Genomic DNA, 18,499 nt, shown 5'->3' with positions numbered 1-18,499 from the left:
GACCCCTAAAAGGTAAAGGTAAAATTTATGATTTTTATTTTTTTTTTTAGCCATTTCAATAGAAAAGAATCTCCATTCTGATCCAAATTGCATAACTGGCAAATTATACATAAACAGACAATCGATATAAGAAGAAACACAAATACCCGGTTACATGGAAAAATGTTAATCCTTACTATACCTACAGAAATGCAAATTAATACCCCTATGTAAATGAAATAAAAAATTTAATCATCCACGTGTATAGAATTGTGGTAAAACCAGTAACTATTTACTATAAACTGGTATTATCCTTCTGGAAAAGCATATCAATATAATTAGTGAAAATTAAAACATTCATTTATACTCCTCTTGTTCCAGAAGTTTAATAATAATAATAATAAAATATGCTTAGATCTTTTATCTTACTCTGTTAGATCATACTGCTCTAACAGATAACTTCAACGTAAGTAAAAGTTCCGTGTACATGACTCTGACCTGTAGCGGAGACCAGGATGATTAAAAATTGAAAATAAAAAATTGGAAGCAACCTAAATATCCAACATTAGGGAACAGTTTACTGAATAAAACTGTTCCCAAACTAAAATGCTAGACTACTACGCTACATTAAAATTATAACTACGAATATTATTCTAAGTCTTTAACAAGAAATGCAAATACCATATTTGCCAATGTATAAAATGTACTGCTGTATAAAGATGCATCCCAATTATACAAAGAAGTTTTTGGAAAAATAATGTAAGCCTGTTATTAATACATACATTGAAAGTGATTTTAAAGTAGCTTTATAGAGAAAGTATTATTTTGTCCATATAAATATAGCTGGAAATTAAGAAAATATAAGTTCTGGATAATTAGTAATATTCTACAAACTGTTGGAAAAAAGTATAAAATCACAAAATTAAAAAAAAAATCTACTGGGACAAATGAATGGTGGTATAGAGCAGAAACACATCACACCATACACCTCAACTTGGCAAAAGACAAGTCTAGAATTTCAATGATTACCGATAACAAAAAACAAGCCTATCTATCATCTATCTATCTATCTATCTATCTATCTATCTATCTATCTATCTATCTATAAAAGCCTAAGTGATTGTTATGACCAAACAACCGGTTGACCAGTCGCTATGACGCACACTGACCACCAGGGGGCAGATGCTCAATGCAGGAGCTGCTCCCTGATGTCAGTGCACTCCCACAGCCAACTTCCCTACCCCTACTCCGCCGGCCAACCTCCCGCAATGCCCCCTGGCCCCCGCCCGGCTGGCCAGCCCCAATCGGGACAGTGCGAGATGCCCCGATCGGCCTCCATCACCAGCCAGTCTGAGGGACCCCACCCGTGCAGGAATTCATGCACCAGGCATGTAGTATAAAATAAATGTGCAGTATATATATATATGAAGAAAGCATGTAAGTAAAAGTGGGCAGAAAGTAAGTAGCAAAATATAATTAATTTGAATAAATTCTTATGCAGGTAGTCACAGTAATATTCAATGCAAAACAAAGTAACATAATACACTTGAAGGAATTCTGCCCATGCTTACAGAAAAACAAATGCTAACTTGAACATTTGTCCACACCAAGCTACATTTAAAAAGCTAGCATTCTAATGGAAACTTGTATAACAATATCATAGCTGTATTAAAAACAAAAAATATAAAGTGGAAAATATAATAAAATTTTAATCTTTATACTAAGAAACCTAGAGAATAATCTCAAAGTTAAGTAAATTATCAGTCCCATAGCATGAAACTCTGATATCACAGCCAGATGTCTCTCCAAAGGCATTTACTGTCAGGAACTGAGTCATCACCATCTTCAAACAACACTGTCCTCAAACTCAAGGAAGACATTCCTAGCTACACATTTTTAAGGAGATTTAACCTATTTTACAGTATGTATTCCACTAAGTTCTAATTCACCCACACATCTGTAAAGTAATAGAATTAAATGTTAAGCCCACAGGAATCCTTTCAAAGATGGGTGTCCACCCAAAATGTATACGCACTTTAACAGTGGATAGCTCAATTTTGAAAATGAAATGTATTTTAATAAAGACTGCCTTTATAATTATTCAAAGCGTGTGTACATTTTTGGGGGACACCCTATATAGCACGCAGTTGGCCTTCTGGAATTACAGCTGGGAACTCTACTACAGGCTGACTCTCCAGAGAGAGAGATCTGTGGTGGGGTCATGCTGGGAGAACTGAGTACAGGGAGGTTTCTTTAGCTTCATGCTGGTTCTCCATGATCATGCCTTTCTCAGCAAACAACCTTTTGGTTATATAATGTGCATGTTCTTTAAAAAATATATTTTATTGATTTTTTTACAGAGAGGAAGGGAGAGGGATAGAGAGTTTGAAACATCGATGAGAGAGAAACATCGATCAGCTGCATCCTGCACACCTCCTACCAGGGGTGTACCTGCAACCAAGGTACATGCCCTTGACCGGAATCAAACCCAGAACCCTTCAGTCCGCAGGCCGATGCTCTATCCACTGAGCCAAACCGATCAGGGCTAATGTGCATGTTCTTAATTCTTCCTGTCATTACCCCTTTACAATTTTTCTATAGAGACTATATTTGCTGCTGTTTTCTTGAAATCCCCTTGGGATAATGTCCCATTGTGATATTTCATAAAGTCTACAAAATTAATCTTTTAATGTTATAGCAATGCCTCTGTTGCTTTTGACTCACTGATTATAGCAGTAAGAAATTTAAAGCTCAAAATGAAGAGGAGGATGCAAATTCCCCATCTGATTGCCTGTGTGATCTGTGCCTTGTTATTTCTGATAAGAAAACTTTGATGTCCACGGCTGTGAAATTTCCATCCTGTGATATTTGTTACCATGCTGGGAGGTATCATCTTTTGGTTACCCTGTAATGTAAGTGCCTGACATTAAGCTTTTTGATTGTAGTATGAGCGCTTGACATTTTAAGTTTTTTACTGCCAAGGCATCCATTTCCGAAGGCATCCATCCTGAATAAAAGTATGTATGACAGCTACCAGCAAAACAACCACACAAGGAACTAGGCTGTCCCCACTCATGAAGTTCACTTTTCCAGAAAGCCCTGGGTAACCTGGATAACTGACCATTTGAGTAGCCCCATTTCTCCCTTCCTGCACCCTAACTCCCTTTCTTATTATTTAAATTAGCCAATAGAGAGTGAATCCATAAAAACCTAGGCACCCCACCCTAGAACCCTAACAAAGGCAGAGCTCTAGGTCTGTGCTCTCTCCCATGCCCCCAAACTTGCTGTGCCCCTTGGGCTTGCTGGGTACCCTCAAGGACTGTGAGTGATAAATCTTGCTCCTCAAAGCTCCCTGATGATTTTGGTGCAGCACATCCTGCAGCCATAATAGAAAGCCTGGGGCTGGTCCTGCCACTACATTAACCTCCCCCCAAGCCCCTGCCCCAAAGCGGGGTAAATGTCTGTGCCGGCTCACCACAAGTCATCAGGCCAAGCAAGTACCTCGGGCGTTCCTAGCAGACAGCATCACGATCAGCAGGCAGAGAGCCACGCGACAGTGATACTGCCACACTCTGTTCCTGGGAAGTAGTATCTTCACTGTTCTCTGGTTGCCCCAGTCAGTTAAATGCAAATAATCTTTTTCTTTTGTCTTTGCTAATACTTATTGCATCTTTATTTTCTATTGTTATTAATTTAAATTTCTTGAAACAATCTTAAAGTTACAGAAAAAGTCCAAAACGCAGTACAAATAATTATTTTCCTTAACTATCTCAAAGTAAACTGGAAACACAATGTCCCAACACTCCCAAAATACTTTGAGTATTTTCTACAACAATGATGTTCTCTTATATAGCCATAATACGACCACCAAAATCAGGAAATTAACACTTCACTATTGTCTAACCTTAGACTCCATTCTAGCTTCACCAGCGTCTCAATATCTTTGTCCTTTATACCAAAAGGATCCAATAAAACCTTGCGTTGGATTTAGCTGGCATGTCTCCTTAGTCTCCTTCAAAATGGAACTCTTCCCTTGATCCCCTACTTTTGAAGATTATAGTCCACTTATTTTCTTAGAAAGTTCCTCAATTTGGATTTGTCTGGTGTTTCCTTATGATGAGATTCAGATTATGGAGTTCTGGCTGAGTAATACAGAAGTGCTATCAGGTGGCACACAACCAGGATTTGTACTATTCCTAATAATATTCACACTGATCAGCTGCCAGGCTTCTCCATGGTCAAGTTACTCTTTTCTACTTTAATTAATAAAGACATTGTGGGAGGTACTTTGAAACAACGTACAGTCAATTCTTATCATTTGTGGTAGTTATGTTCTAAAAACTTGCCATGAACATTTAATTAGTGAATATCATAACATTGCTCCTAGAGGAAATACAGGGTTAGGTTCCTATGTACAACATTTTCATCAAATGATCAATATATAACTTGTTTTATACATGTTTCTGTGTCGGGACACCATATCTATTGAACTTGAGGCCAATGGTGCTGTAACTCATGGCTGAATGAAGCTTATCTAACACATATTTTCTCCATAAGGCACACTGTAGTCTGCTTACACTTAGGAACATTACACAACACTTCATTACCACACCTGGGGTCATTTTAAACAGTACAGTCACCAACAAACAGCATAAAAATGCAAAATGTGGCCATTAAATAAACACATAAACACACACACACACACACACACACACACACACTTCTATTCCAAAACACTATGGAGAGTGCATTCTAATTATCTCCTTAAACCTAGCTAGCTCCCATTATCCTTAATATTAGGGCATACCTATAAGAACAACCTTCTGCAAGTAACCAATCTTTTGCTGCTGTCCTCTTCTCTGCACCCTCTCAGACACATCCTCCTCACCCTGCTCAGCTCTGACAGCCTGTGCCAGATCAGCCCTCCACGAGAATGCCCATTTTACCACATCTGGGCTGTCACAGCCTGCACCACACCACTGCCTCCTTCATAAGAACACGCTTCTTTCTCAGCCAGCTCTGGCCCTGCAACTCCCTACTTCTCCAAGTGAGACGCCTGCATTGCTCAGCACCTCCTTATGTCTTCTTAACTCAACTGTTCCGGAAAGGTAGAAAAAGGGGAAGGACAATGCAAACAATTCCGACAGCTGAATTTTTTACTCACTATCTCCTTAGTATCTAAGTATTTTAAAATACACAGATCATATAGGCAATTTAGATCCTTAAGTTTGGCCAATAACTTCTTTAAGTGTTTATTGATTTTCAGAGAGAGGGAGTGAGAGGGAGAGAGTGAGAGAAACAACAAATGATGAGAGAGAATCATCGATACACTGCCTCCTGCACACCCCCGACTGAGGATCGAGCTCGAAACCCGGGCAAGTGCCCTGACCAGGAATCGAACCATGACCTCCTGGTTCATGGGTTGATGCTCAATCCCTGAGCCACACCGGCCGGGCAATTTGGGCCAATAACGTAAAGAAGTTAAGAAGTTGTGGCAGAAGTATGGTGTAAATGTCCTTTGACCTTAAAGCAACTCCATTATTTTAGAGCCTTGGTAATTTTCCTTTGGTTGGTGATTCTGCCTGTTCACAGTAGTCATTGTTTTATACTATTAGTAACACAATTTTTGTGCTCAGTGGATACTAGTTGCAGTAGGAAACTGTGTATGTATTTGCTGTCATCTTTTGACCTTACACAGTAACTCCCCCCTTATTCGAGGTTCTGCTTTCTTCAGTTTCAGTTGCTTGCAGTCAACCTCCATTCAAAAATATTAAATGGAAAATTCCAGAAATAAACAATCCCTGAGTTTTAAACTGTACGCTGCCGGTGCCATCCCCTTCCTCCCAGGACATGAATCTTCCCTGTCTGGCATATCCACGATGTACACGCTGCCCACTCACTACTCACTTAGTAGCTGTCTTGGTTATCAGACTGACTGTCACACTGTAGTGAGTATGTTCAAGTAACCTTGATTTTACTTAATAATGTCACACTCATGTAACTTTTATTACAGTATATGGGTATAATTGTTCTATTTTATTATTATTGTTAATCACTTATTATGCCTAATTTATAAATTAAACTTCATCACAGGTGTATGTATATGTGTAGGAAAAAACAGTATACATAAGGTTCACTACTATCCAGTTTCAGGCATCCACTGGCGCCTGTGGTCTTGGGACAAATCCCCCGCAGAGAAGGGGAACCGCAGTGTCTATAATACAGGAATCCAGGCAGCTTTTGACAGGGTGGTGGAAATGTGCCCAATGACCAACAAATACAGGAACAGTTTTGTTAGGATTGTAGATAAATAGGTAACTGTATGGCTTCTAGAATTTTTTCAATGTTATATTTCCAGTAAAAAAAAAAATTCTTAAAAGGCCCATAACTACAAATGAGATCATAATTTCTCCGATGAAAAAAACAGTTGATTTCCTTCATGCCATCAGGAATATGTCACTCTTTCTCCATATTTACATTATCTGCCAACAATGATTGTTGCTACTCTTCGTTTTACTTTCAGAGGCTCTAGGACAGGGATAACAGACACGTGGCCGCACCTCCAGCTCCCACACCAACTTCTGTACCTGACCAAAGTTCACCAGGAGAAGGAAACCCTGATCTAGATCATCCGCTCCAGGAACCAGGCACCATACCTATTTATCACCTCATGACTCCACGTCCTGGCTCATGAAGGGAAAGGGGCATACTTGAATAAATATGACACTGGCAAAGTGGCTTGGACCTGGTTTCCTTTCATTTCTATCCCTCTCTGTTTATAGATAGCATTCTAGGTGTTCCTTTTTTAATTTAAAAGAATTCAAACCCCTCCATATGAAAGCAGACTATTCTCATTAGAAACTGTGAACAGAGTAGTCACTGATTACTTCTGGCATAAAAGGTAACACACTACCTCTGCACGCGGTACACTCGAGTCCATGGAGGCACAAGGGCAAGGATCCGAGCCACCAATTCAATCAGGTCACTAGGCGAATAACTCTTATAGCGTCCTGATTTCCACAGCTCATAAAGCCCAGTTCCACGAATCACCAAGGTTGGGTAAAGTTTTAAACCATCGGGACGAAAAGCAGGGTTCTCAAAAAACTCCTGTGAATAGAGAACAGAAGATTACTTCTTCATTAGTTATGTAGAGATTACGCATGCAAGTTTCAAACCTGGGCCGGCGTCTCTCACATACCTGCCTGGTCCTTAGAATGCCTTTCCTTTCCACCCAAGGAGGGGATGCAGACAGAACAGGAATCCATTGTTTTTACGGCCTCACTAGGGCAAAGCATGTTTGCTGGACCCAAGGCCCTCATCACAGCCCTGTCCATTGCTGCAATGTCACCGCACGCCACTCTCACCACCTTGCCTTTTCGCCCCTACAAAGGCAATTTTCTCTGCCTGGAAAGTCCCTCAATTTTTCTTCATCTAGCTAATCTTCAGGCCTCAGCTTAAATGTCAGTTCTTCAGAGAGGCCTTCCTGACCTTCAAATATAAACTGCCTGACTTAAAAAATCCTATCGAGTTCTATATTACCACTTTCTTAACATTATCATACTGACAATTTATCCAGTGCCTACCTTCACCGCTAGACTGTATAATCTTTTAATAATGAAACATATTGTGCCAGAGATCACCATCTGGCCTGCAAACCTAAAATGTTTACTATATGGCCCTATGCAGAAAGTGTACCGATCCCTGGATAGGACTATTTTGTCCTCAGACCAACTGGCACCATTCCTAACCTGGGACATACACTCTCCATTTGTTATCTGGACATTGAGCGATACATTTTATTCATCTACTGTGACATAGCCATTTCCTGTACTATATCATCCCAGCTGGCTGCCTTATTTCTTTATTTGGGATGTAGCAGGAAAACATAAGGCAGTCTCCCTTCCATGACTCTGCACTCCTAATTTGTTCTTATCTTGATTTTGCAGGATATATGGTGGAGGAATGAAGGTGGACTCATACAGTTCCCTTCACCCCCACCCTAGCTTTAGCATCTATTCAGCCAGCAGTACCATATCTTCTGAACTATAAAGTGCTTTTTATCTTGTGCTCTGTTATTCCTGCAGAGCTATCCATTATTTAACTTGCTTTACAAAGAAATGTAACTGCAGGGTATTTGATCTCTCTCACTGATTTGTCATATTCTTAAAATGCTATATTCTTTGTGCACACTTTGGTCTTAAAGATATTTCCCTGTAATATTTATATAGTAAAGATTCATCAGGTCTTCAATAAATATTCTATAGCCATCCACAAAGAGCATGCATGCAAGTCATTCTCTTCCTAGTCTGATTCCGTATTGAAACATGGGGTTTCAGAAAAGTACTTCTGAAACTTGTATAATAAATTTAGGAGATATATGGGCTGACATACTCCTGTAAAAAGAATAATAGGTAAAACTGGTCCTAGATTTCTGGTTAAACACTAAGAATTTAAATATGTGTTTCTTTCCTTCCAAAACCATGCTAAATTTTTGTTTTAATTTTAAATTTTTAAAATTGATTTTAGAGAGAGGAAGGGGAGAGGGGGGAGAGAAGGGGGGGGAGGGGAGCGAGAGAGAGAGAGAGACATCTATCGGTTGCCTCCACACACGCCCCAACCGGGATGGAACCTGTATCCTGGGTATGTGTCCTAACTGGGAATCAAACCCGCCACTTTTTGGTGTGCAGGATGATGCTACAACCAACCAAGGTCTGGAAGACCAGCCAAGGCCTTCCAAAACCATGCTAAAATAACAGGAAATAATACAATTTTTTAAAGTATAAATCAAAAGAGACAGGAGGGGAACAGGTGATGGAAGATTGGTAAATGACTTTGCCAGTGACATGAACTGCAAATAAAGTATCTGTAAAGTGGGACAGATACTAATGAAAGGCCAGCTCAGTCACACCCGCGTCCCAGAAAGGTTCATGGATCACAAGTACCAGGAACTGGGCAGGTGGGAGAGAACACTTGATCAAAATCTGTACATGAAGGGATTTATCCCTTTCCTTATCCCTTATCACCTTCCTACAGGCAGTTGCCTGATTTTTGCTGGAGATACTGGAAAGCCTCTGGACTCTGAGATTCCAGGTACAAAGGAAGGCCTGAGTGAGGACCCAGAGTGAAAACAGGGAGATTAAGTGAAGGCCAGCACACTGACTGGTGGACTTCCTGTTGCAATTTTCTGTGATGTGCGCACAACACCCACTCCCAAGGAGGAAGCTGGAGAGTTATCTCTGGATCAATTAAATGGCTCCAAATAAGAGCTCCATATACTGACATTTGGAAATTCCCTACAGAAAGGAGAGCACATTACATGAACATCCTTCAGTGAGGCATACTGGCAGCTAGCTACATAGAGCTTGCAAGCTGGTTTTTAAGCCCCTCACTTTCAAAGTATGACCATTTGGCTAAGGATCATTAGAAACTAGAAGCCTAGAACATAAAAAGCAGACCAAAACAAAGAGAGAAAAAGGAATTGGGGGGAAAGCAAGGCAAAAAGGAAAATAAAACATAAAGAAAACAACTATAATAATTCCATCAGAGAGATAAGAAAAGACTTATTAATCTGTAAAACAAGGACAAGATACTAGAGAAATCAAACAGTCAGCATAAAAGAAAGAACCCTTAGAAATGAAAACTATTTAACAAAAATCATTTAATAGAAAGGCTGAAAGATAAAGGTGAGAAAATAAGAAAGCAGAAAAAAAAAGGCAGATAAAACTAGAAAAGAATTTTATATGATCAGTCTGGGAAATCCAACATTTCTTAGTAGGTTTTAGAAAAAGAACATAAAAAAATGAAAGGGAGAACATTATCCTGTATAGTCGGCTCTTGTATCCGAGGATTCTGCATTTACAGATTTAAAATATTCAGAAAAAAATGTTATGTTGTTACTGACAGGTACTGTATTGTTAGGCCTACAATGGTTGCATCTGCATTGAACACGTACAGCCTTTTTTCTTGTCATTATTCCCTAAACAATACAAATATAACAACTATTTTCATAGCATTTACATTGTTAGGTATTATGAGTAATCTAGAGATGATTTAAAGTATATGAGAGGATATGTGCATGTTATATACAAATACCACACAATTTACATAAGGAACTTGAGAACCTGCAGATTTCATTATCTAGAGGGGTTCCCTGAACCAATCCCCAAGAATACCAAGGGACCACTATAGCACAAAGAAATTTCCCAATGACAGGGTCCTTTAATATCGAACACAATTAATTTTAAAACTCTTGCCAAAATATACCTCTATGAAATTGCACTACATATGGGATAAAGAGAATTTCCTAAAATATCTGTATGGAAAAAAAACAAATTACATACATTATAGGATTCAGGAATAAGGAATATAAGATTAAGAATAATATTGTGGTTTTTAATAAACATAAATTTGTTGGTTATTTGAATTTCCTATCTGTGAAGTATCTGTTCAAGTTTTTCTGCCCATTCTCCTACTGGGCTATTTGTTTTTTCTAATTGATTTGTAGAAATTATTTCTTTTAAGGCAATTTATCAATTAATTTTGCAGAGAATTTTTCTTTAGGGAGGAATCAGATTTCTCATTTTAGCTCTTTTGTCACTCATTTGCTAGGATGCAGGTAGAAAAGGTATATGTTCTGCTCATATTCCCTGTAGGTTTCTCTCAAGATTACAAACAAGCAGATAAATCTATTTACATGAAGGACTGTCTTTGCAATGTTATTATTAAACTATTCTTTACAGTAGCTGCCTCCCTTATCTGTGGCTTCCCTTTCACTTGCCCACGGTCTGAAATTTTAATGGTCTGAAAATATTAAATGGAAAATTCCACAAAACAATTCAATAAACAATTCATAAGTTTTAAACTGCTTGCTGTTCTGAGTAGTGTGATGCCATCTCTCGCCAAGACATGACTCATCCCTTGTCCAGAATGTCCACCGTATACAATGCATTCCCATTTGTCACTTATTGGCTATTGCAGTTATCAGGTCAACTGCCAGGTATTGCAGTGCTTGTATTCAAGTAACCCTTATTTTACTTAATAATGGACCCAAAGTGCAAGAGTAGTGATGCTGGCAATTAGGATGTGCCAAGAAGCCGGAAAGTGCTTCTTTTATATGAAAAGATAAAAGTTCTCTACTTAATAAAGAAAAATAATCATATTCTGAGGTTGCTGAGACCTATCTGTGAAATTGTGAAAAAGGAAAAAAAAATTTATGCTGGTTTTGTTGTTGCACCTCATACTGCAAAAGTTAGGTCCACGTTGCATAAGTGCTTCGTACAGAGAAATTTGAGGGTAGGAGATATAAACAGAATGATAGCAATGTGCAGTGCAAGAAAGCATTGGGGCTACACAAAGACTCCAGCAAGGGATCCCTTAAAATGAGTGCCTACAGCCACGGTGTGGCTCGGTTGGTTATGGCATTGTCCCATGCACCAAAGGGTCTTTGGTTTGATCCCCTATCAGGGCGCATATGTGAGGCAGCCAATCAATGTTTCCTTTCACATTGATGTTTCTCCCCTTCTCCCTTCCTCTTTCTAGAATCAATGAAAAACATATCCTCAGGTGAGTATTAAAAAATGAGTAACTACATTCACATGACTTTTATTACAGCATATTGCTATAGTTGTTCTATTGTATTATTAGTTACTAGAGGCCCGGTGCACGAAATTTGTGTATGAGCAGGGTCTCTGGGCCTGGCCAGCAATCAGGGCTGATCTGTGGGGCGACCGGGGGACTCCCACTGGCACCTGCCTTGGCTGGCCTGAGGCCTGCATGCTGGGGGCAGCTCCTGTGATGAGCGTCTGCCCCCTGGTGGTCAGTGCACATCATAGTGACCGGTTGTTCTGCTGTTCCGTCGATTTGCATATCAGACTTTTATTATATAGGAGGATTGTTAATCTCTTACTGTGCCTAATGAATAAATTAAACTTTATCACAGGTACGTATGTGAAGGAAAAACCACAGCATATATAGGGTCTAGGACTATCTGTGGTCTTGGAAGGTATCCCCCATGGCTAAGGGGGAACTACTATATTTTGAAGACACTAAGGAAATGGACACCGAGACTCAGATATTCGCTATTATTTGAAACATGACACATTTTTTCCAAAGGCCCTTAAAGTTATGAATGCAGGCTATCCCATTTGCCCACCTAGGAACTGTGTTAAAGAAAAGTGTGTTTCAGGTGCCTTTTAGGTTTGGAGTCTGAGTTCCTAGCTATTAACTACTGAGCAGGTATCAGCTTCAAAATCTATTACACAGCCAATAAGGGGGAATCAATAACAGTGACATCTGTGAATTAATGCTGTCTTATAAATAGGCTTTCAGCTGTAATTCACTGGCTTAAAAATAATAAACTTTTTAAAAGGAAGGAATTATTAATTTCACAAATAAGGCATGGTAAATTCTATCTTTTATAAACAGAGCAAAATAAAAGTATTTTTGCGGATGAAATAACTTGATAAATATTTTCATCATCTTCTCTAAAAGGCTATCCCTAAGACATTCTCTGTCTATGGATCTGAAGAAAAGTTTTGACCAATCTCGTTTCCCAAAACAAAACTAACATGGGTTAAGTTAACATACGATAGAGTAAAAAGGAAAAAAAAAACACACAAAAAACACACACAACCAAATCCCAGAACTAGGTATTAAAATTCAAATAACAGAAAAGTATAAGAAAACAGTATTTTCTTTCACTGATTAATGAAATTCTAAAAGAGAATGGCAGTTCTAACCTTAGAAGTGTCTAAAGGAATCATCAAGCAAGCAAGAGAAAGATCTGAAAACAGGAGCAAAAGTGAAAGGCCAAAGATAGGGTGGGGGAAATATTTGTAAAAAATATAAAAAACATGCCGAAACCGGTTTGGCTCAGTGGATAGAGCGTCGGCCTGCGGACTGAAGGGTCCCGGGTTCGATTCCGGTCAAGGGCATGTACCTGGGTTGCGGGCATATCCCCAGTGGGGGATGTGCAGGAGGCAGCTGATCGATGTTTCTCTCTCATCGATGTTTCTAACTCTCTATCTCTCTCCCTTCCTCTCTGTAAAAAATCAATAAACTATATTTAAAAATATATATATAAAAAACAGTAAGTCCATAATGTCCTTACCTGGGTGTTCATCTAAATTAATATTAAAAATACTCATATCCAATAGAGTCAGAGGACAAAAACATACCAATTCCAAAAAGATGAAAGAAGTATAATTATTAGATATAAATTTGAAAAATATATTACTACTAGGGGCCCGGTGCACGAAATTCGTGCACTGGGTGTGTTTGGGGGGGGGGGGGGAGTGTCCCTCAGCCCAGCCTGCCCCCTCTCACATACTGGGAGTCCTCAGGCGTTGACCCCCATCACCCTCCGATCGCCTGATCGGCCCCTTGCCCAGGCCTGATGCCTCCGCCAGAGGTGTCAGGCTTGGACAGGGGACCCCCATCTCCCCCTGATCACTGGCTCTGGCCCCCGCCCAGGCCTGAGGCCTCTGGCCCAGGAATCATGTCTGGGCAGGGGACTCCCATCTCCCTCTGATCACTTGCTCCACCCCCTGCCCAAGCCTGACGCCTCTGACCCAGGCTTCAGGCCTGGGCAAGGGGACCATCATATCCCCCCAATCCCCGGCTCCGCCCCCCACCCAGGCCTGATGCCTCGGCCAGAGGAGTTGACCCTCATCACCCTCTGATCACCAATCACCAGATCGGCCCCTTGACCAGGCCCGAGGCCTCTGGCAGAGGTGTCAGGCCTGGGCAGGGGACCCCCAGCTCCCCGTGGTTGCAGGCTCCACCCCTGCCCAGGCCTAACACCTCTGGCCTAGGCGTCCGGCCCGGGCAGCAGGGACCCGCAGCTGCAGCGGCCCTGCGATCGTGGGCTTCGCTTTAGGCCCAGGCAAGGGACCCCTAGCTCCTGGGACTGCCAGCTTCGACCGTGCCCAGCTCCCATCGCCTGCTCCACCCCTACTTCCTGCTATCACTGGCCAGGGCGGCAAAGGCACCTGATTCTCCGATCATGGCTGGGTGGCAGGGCAAAGGCGGCCCCAGGGCCGCCTTTGCCCTGCCCCCCACCTCTTAGCTCCCCCCTGGGTTTCCGATCACTGTCAGTGGCAGGGGGCTTCTTCCTGCTTTCCCTTTCGCCTCCCTGAATTGTGCCTACATATGCAAATTAACCGCCTTCTTGTTGGCAGTTAACTGCCAATCTTAGTTGGCAGTTAATTTGCATATAGCCCTGATTAGCCAATGAAAAGGGTATCGTCGTACGCCAATTACCATTTTTCTCTTTTATTAGATAGGATTATTATAAAATGCAAGTTGAAATAGCACTTTTATCCATCAGGTTAGCAAATAGAAAAATATTATATGTACATATACATACAGAAAATACATAAACAGGAGACAACCGTTTGGGGGAAAAGATAACCCAGCTGAAATGAGTGTAAATTGTTACAACCCTCTGAAAAGCAAATAAAAAATATGATGATATTTTTAAAGTATTAATACTTTCACCTAATAATTCTACCCCAGGAAATTTATCCTAAAGAAATAATCCTGCCCAGCCGTGTGGCTCAGTGACTGAGTGTCGACCCATGAACCAAGAGGTCACTAGTTTGATTCCTGGTAAGGGTGCACGCTGAGGTTGCAGGCTTCGTCCCCAAGAGGGGGTGAGTAGGAGGCAGCCGATGGATGTTCTGCTCTCATCTCACATTGATGCTTCTATCTCTCTCTTCCTTCTCCCACTCCCCTTCCTCACTCCCTCTCTCTCTCAAAATCAACAGAAACGTACTTTTTCTAAAAAAGAAATACTCCTAAATATTACACAAAGTTATAGGCATAAAACTGTTTACCTGAAGTATTATTTACACTATCAAAAAATGGTATTCAATTTTTAAAAATTTGGAAGTGATTAAGCAAAGTATGGCATATTTATTCACTGGAAATTAAGCAGATATTTCAGTATAAGCATTTTAACAGAGACCAAGCTATAACAGGATAAATGCCTGTTATAGTGTCAAGTGGAAAAGCTATTAAAAGAATTATTTATCATATATATAACTGTGCCTGTGTGTATACATGTATAAACCATATCATCCCCCCAAAAACCTGAAGTCTAACAAAATCCTAAAAGGGAGTAAATGAAAATGTCAGGGCTTTACTTGGTGTTGGGCTGTGAGTGACCCTTCTTTTTCTACTGTGTTCCCACTACTCTATAATGGGAATGCACTGTCTTTTAATGGGAAAAATAATCAACAATCAATAATAAAAAAGAGCAGAGAGGATAGAGCATCGTGCGGAGGCCTTCTAAACTGGCCGGGCGTAAGGTGACACTTACTATAAACTGTTCGATGTCTCTCTCCAGTCCCACGTTTGGCAGATCAGGCATCATATGAGCCACGACTTTGAAACCTGAATCTTTGGCCAGGTGGAATGACTCACATACCGCCTTCACGGTGTGGCCCCTGAGGAGAGAAAATCCACGTTACACAAATAAATGGGCAATAAGGTTAACACAAGGAGCAGAGGAAAAACAATCTCCGAGGCATGTAATGAAGAATAATATAGTTGGGGGAGTGTGTGTGTGTGTGTGTGTGTGGGGGGGGGGGGAGAAACATTGATTTGTTGTTCCACTTATTTATGCATTCACTGGTTGGTGCTTTTATGTGCCCTGATTGGGGATGGAACCCACAACCTTGGCATGGTGGGACAACACTCCAATCAATTGAAATGAGGCCAGGGCCTCATTTTTACTTTTGGGATATTTCTCAGAAATTCCCTATGCACCCAATAAAGGTTCTGACACTAAAATTATTTGGTTTAGCAACAAAGGCAAAATAAGCTTACCAATATAAATATCTAACTTAGAAACCAGATTAATGAGCTCAAAACCATGCAGAAGCAGCTTCCTACTATTTCTTTTCCTTTTGAAATCTTTTGAAATGAGAGAGAGGAGGAGAGGAGACACACACATACCTATATACAAAACATATTTCACTCTGCTGGGTTGGAGGGTCCTTTAAAAAGTGAGAAGACATAATAATTTAGTGACGAGGCAGAATCACTTGGGCCAGATGGATCAGTCATCTTATCATTCTAGTGCCCTAGGCAAGTAGGAAGCAAGCTCTATTAAGAGTTTGGAGCTACCAAAGACTGAAGCCTGTGCCAATCCTTTCACCACCAAAACGTTCCCATTCACCACCAAGCAATCCTGGAGACCAGGGGTTCCGTCATTTCCACGGCTTCCACTTCTCACCTCTTTTTGCTAATAACCTCCCAATTTATGTGATTAGGCTGGACCTCTCTCCTGATACCACACCAGGATAGCCAATACTCTATAAAGCTGCACTGTGCAACACTGCAGTTCATTAGGGACATGTGGTTTATTCAAGTCTATACTTAAATTAATTAAAATGAAAAATTCCGTTCTACAGTTGCACTATCATATTGGAGAGGGCTGGTAAATCACATTTCAATCACTGCAGAAAGTTCTGTTGGACAATCTTGCTCTAAAACAAGCTTCAACTGGATGTTCCACAAATATCTAAAACTCAGTATATGTAACTCATCTTTCCTCCAAACCTCCTCTTCTCCCCAGTCTCTCTTACCCTCATTTCCACTCAGTCACCAAACACTGTCATTCACTTTTCAGGGCATCATTTCTTGCTTAAATTATTGCAACAGCCTGTTAACTGGTCTTCCTTCTAGCTTCCTCTTAATCCAACCCCATACTGTGCTCCCCATAAAGTAATATTTCTAAAATGCAGAGATGCTGGTATCACAACTTACCTTACAACCTGTCCTTGGGTTACAGCCCAAACTTCAAAGGCCTCTCAGAATTTGGCCCCTCTGGCTACCTTTTCAGTCTCACCTCTTACTGCTTTCCTACCTCACACTCTACACCTCTAACCAAACGAAACCACTCTGAATTCCCTAAATGTGTCCTGTGCTCCCATCCTCAGCAGTTTGCTCATATTTTTCTTTCTGCCTGAAATAATTTTTCTCTTCCACATCTAAGTCATACTCTTCCTTTAAGTAAGATATCAGCTTAGATGTCCTTTTCTTCAGAAAGCTTCCCTAATTTTTAAGAGACTTTTCGTCTCCACAGGTTCCTCTCTAGCACAGCTCTCCATTCCTGCCGCAGTCCAGCCAGTGCTCCTGGCTGGTCTTCCCCTACAAGAATGCATTCTATTTAGGTTAATCTTCTCAAGCCTGACTCCCATCAGTCTTCCCTGTGCTCAAAAAGACTCAACAGACCTCTATTACCTCACAGAAAGACCCCACCCTCCTTAGCCTGGCATCCTTCTTGGTTGACTCTAAGATGCTGACCATGTATGTCTCCCTAGTTCCCCTTTACTTCCCTCTCCTGGCACAGCCCCCAATCACGTCTACACAAATCGAACTCAAGTAGCCTTTAAGGTCCAAATCAACACAAACCTGCTCCCTCAAGCCTGCCTTCACCACCCTAGGTCAGTGATCAACGCTGATTAATAAACTCCTGAAATCTTTTTTTACTAATTTACCAATCAATCACAAAGTTCTTTCTACAGCTAACCTTTCATCTGTACCTTTTCCCCTCAACTCAGTGACAGTGTTCTAGAAGGAAGAAAACCTCACATGGCTCTCTCAACCTGTTTTTCTTTCCTTCCTTACACCCCCAAATTTCTCAATGTTTATACCCATTACCTCACCAACCTTTCTCCCACTACCCTGTCAACTGGCATCTGCTTCACAAACACTAATCTCTCTTAAAACTCACCCTGACTTCATTTCTGTTCAAACTCTTTTCTTTGTTCCCATTCTCCTTTGCTTTCTCTCTTGCTTTAACTACTGACCTTGAGCCCTAACTTCTGCTAACCTTTTGGGAAGGCTGTTTATGACAAGACGAGGAAGAGATCTACTAAGCATGTGTATAGGCAGCTGGAAAAAGTCTGTAGACAAAGACTGAAAGTCAAGGGAAGAGGGGTAGAGGAGAGATAGAAGAATGAGTCTAAAGGAGGAATGCCTACACCTCTTTCTTTAAGAGTGGTAGGAAGAAGGGAACATGTATATAACTGGTGGGAGAAGAGGAAGGCTTGTGCAAGAGCATTTGCCATCATCTCACCTGTTGGTATCTCTGGCCACATCTTCGTAGACACTCTGCACCCCAATCTCCAGCCTTGTACAGCCATAGGTCAGCATGTCACTTAAATGCCGCTTCATGCAATAATCAGGTCTGGTCTCAATAGTAATTCCAATACACTTTGTGAGGCTCCTCTCAGAATACCTGTGGAGCAAATCTGGAAGTAAACCACCTGCCACAGCTTTAGGACTATGCTTCCATTTAAAGCAGTGGTTCTCAACCTTGGCTGCACATTAGAATCACCTGGGAATCTTTTTAAAATCCTGATCTCTGGGCCTCATCCTCTGGAAATTCTGTTTCTTTGTTACTTAATGTTGTGGCCTCACCCCATAACAAAGAAATAGAATTTCTGGAGGATGAGGCCCAGAAATCAGGATTTTAAAAAGATTCCCAGGCGATTCTAATGTGCAGCCAAGG

At 40.8% G+C, this 18,499-nt stretch overlaps 1 protein-coding gene across 1 annotated transcript in view; it reads right to left on the bottom strand.

Annotated features, from left to right (window-relative positions):
* ELP3 (elongator acetyltransferase complex subunit 3) overlaps nucleotides 1-18,499 on the bottom strand; it is a 98,171-nt gene that overhangs the window by 41,354 nt on the left and 38,318 nt on the right. Inside the window, exons 8-10 of the mRNA XM_059697554.1 lie at nucleotides 18,065-18,226; nucleotides 15,299-15,425; nucleotides 6,893-7,086 (exon numbers count right to left, since the gene is read on the bottom strand). Of these exons, the coding sequence (XP_059553537.1) occupies nucleotides 6,893-7,086; nucleotides 15,299-15,425; nucleotides 18,065-18,226 (483 nt within the window). The remainder of the gene's footprint in view (nucleotides 1-6,892; nucleotides 7,087-15,298; nucleotides 15,426-18,064; nucleotides 18,227-18,499) is intronic.

Source organism: Myotis daubentonii, chromosome 5, assembly GCF_963259705.1.
Source record: "Myotis daubentonii chromosome 5, mMyoDau2.1, whole genome shotgun sequence".
NCBI classification, from domain to species: Eukaryota; Metazoa; Chordata; class Mammalia; order Chiroptera; family Vespertilionidae; genus Myotis; species Myotis daubentonii.
The sequence above is the reverse complement of the archived record's forward strand: the minus strand, read 5'-3'. Positions and strand labels throughout refer to the sequence as shown.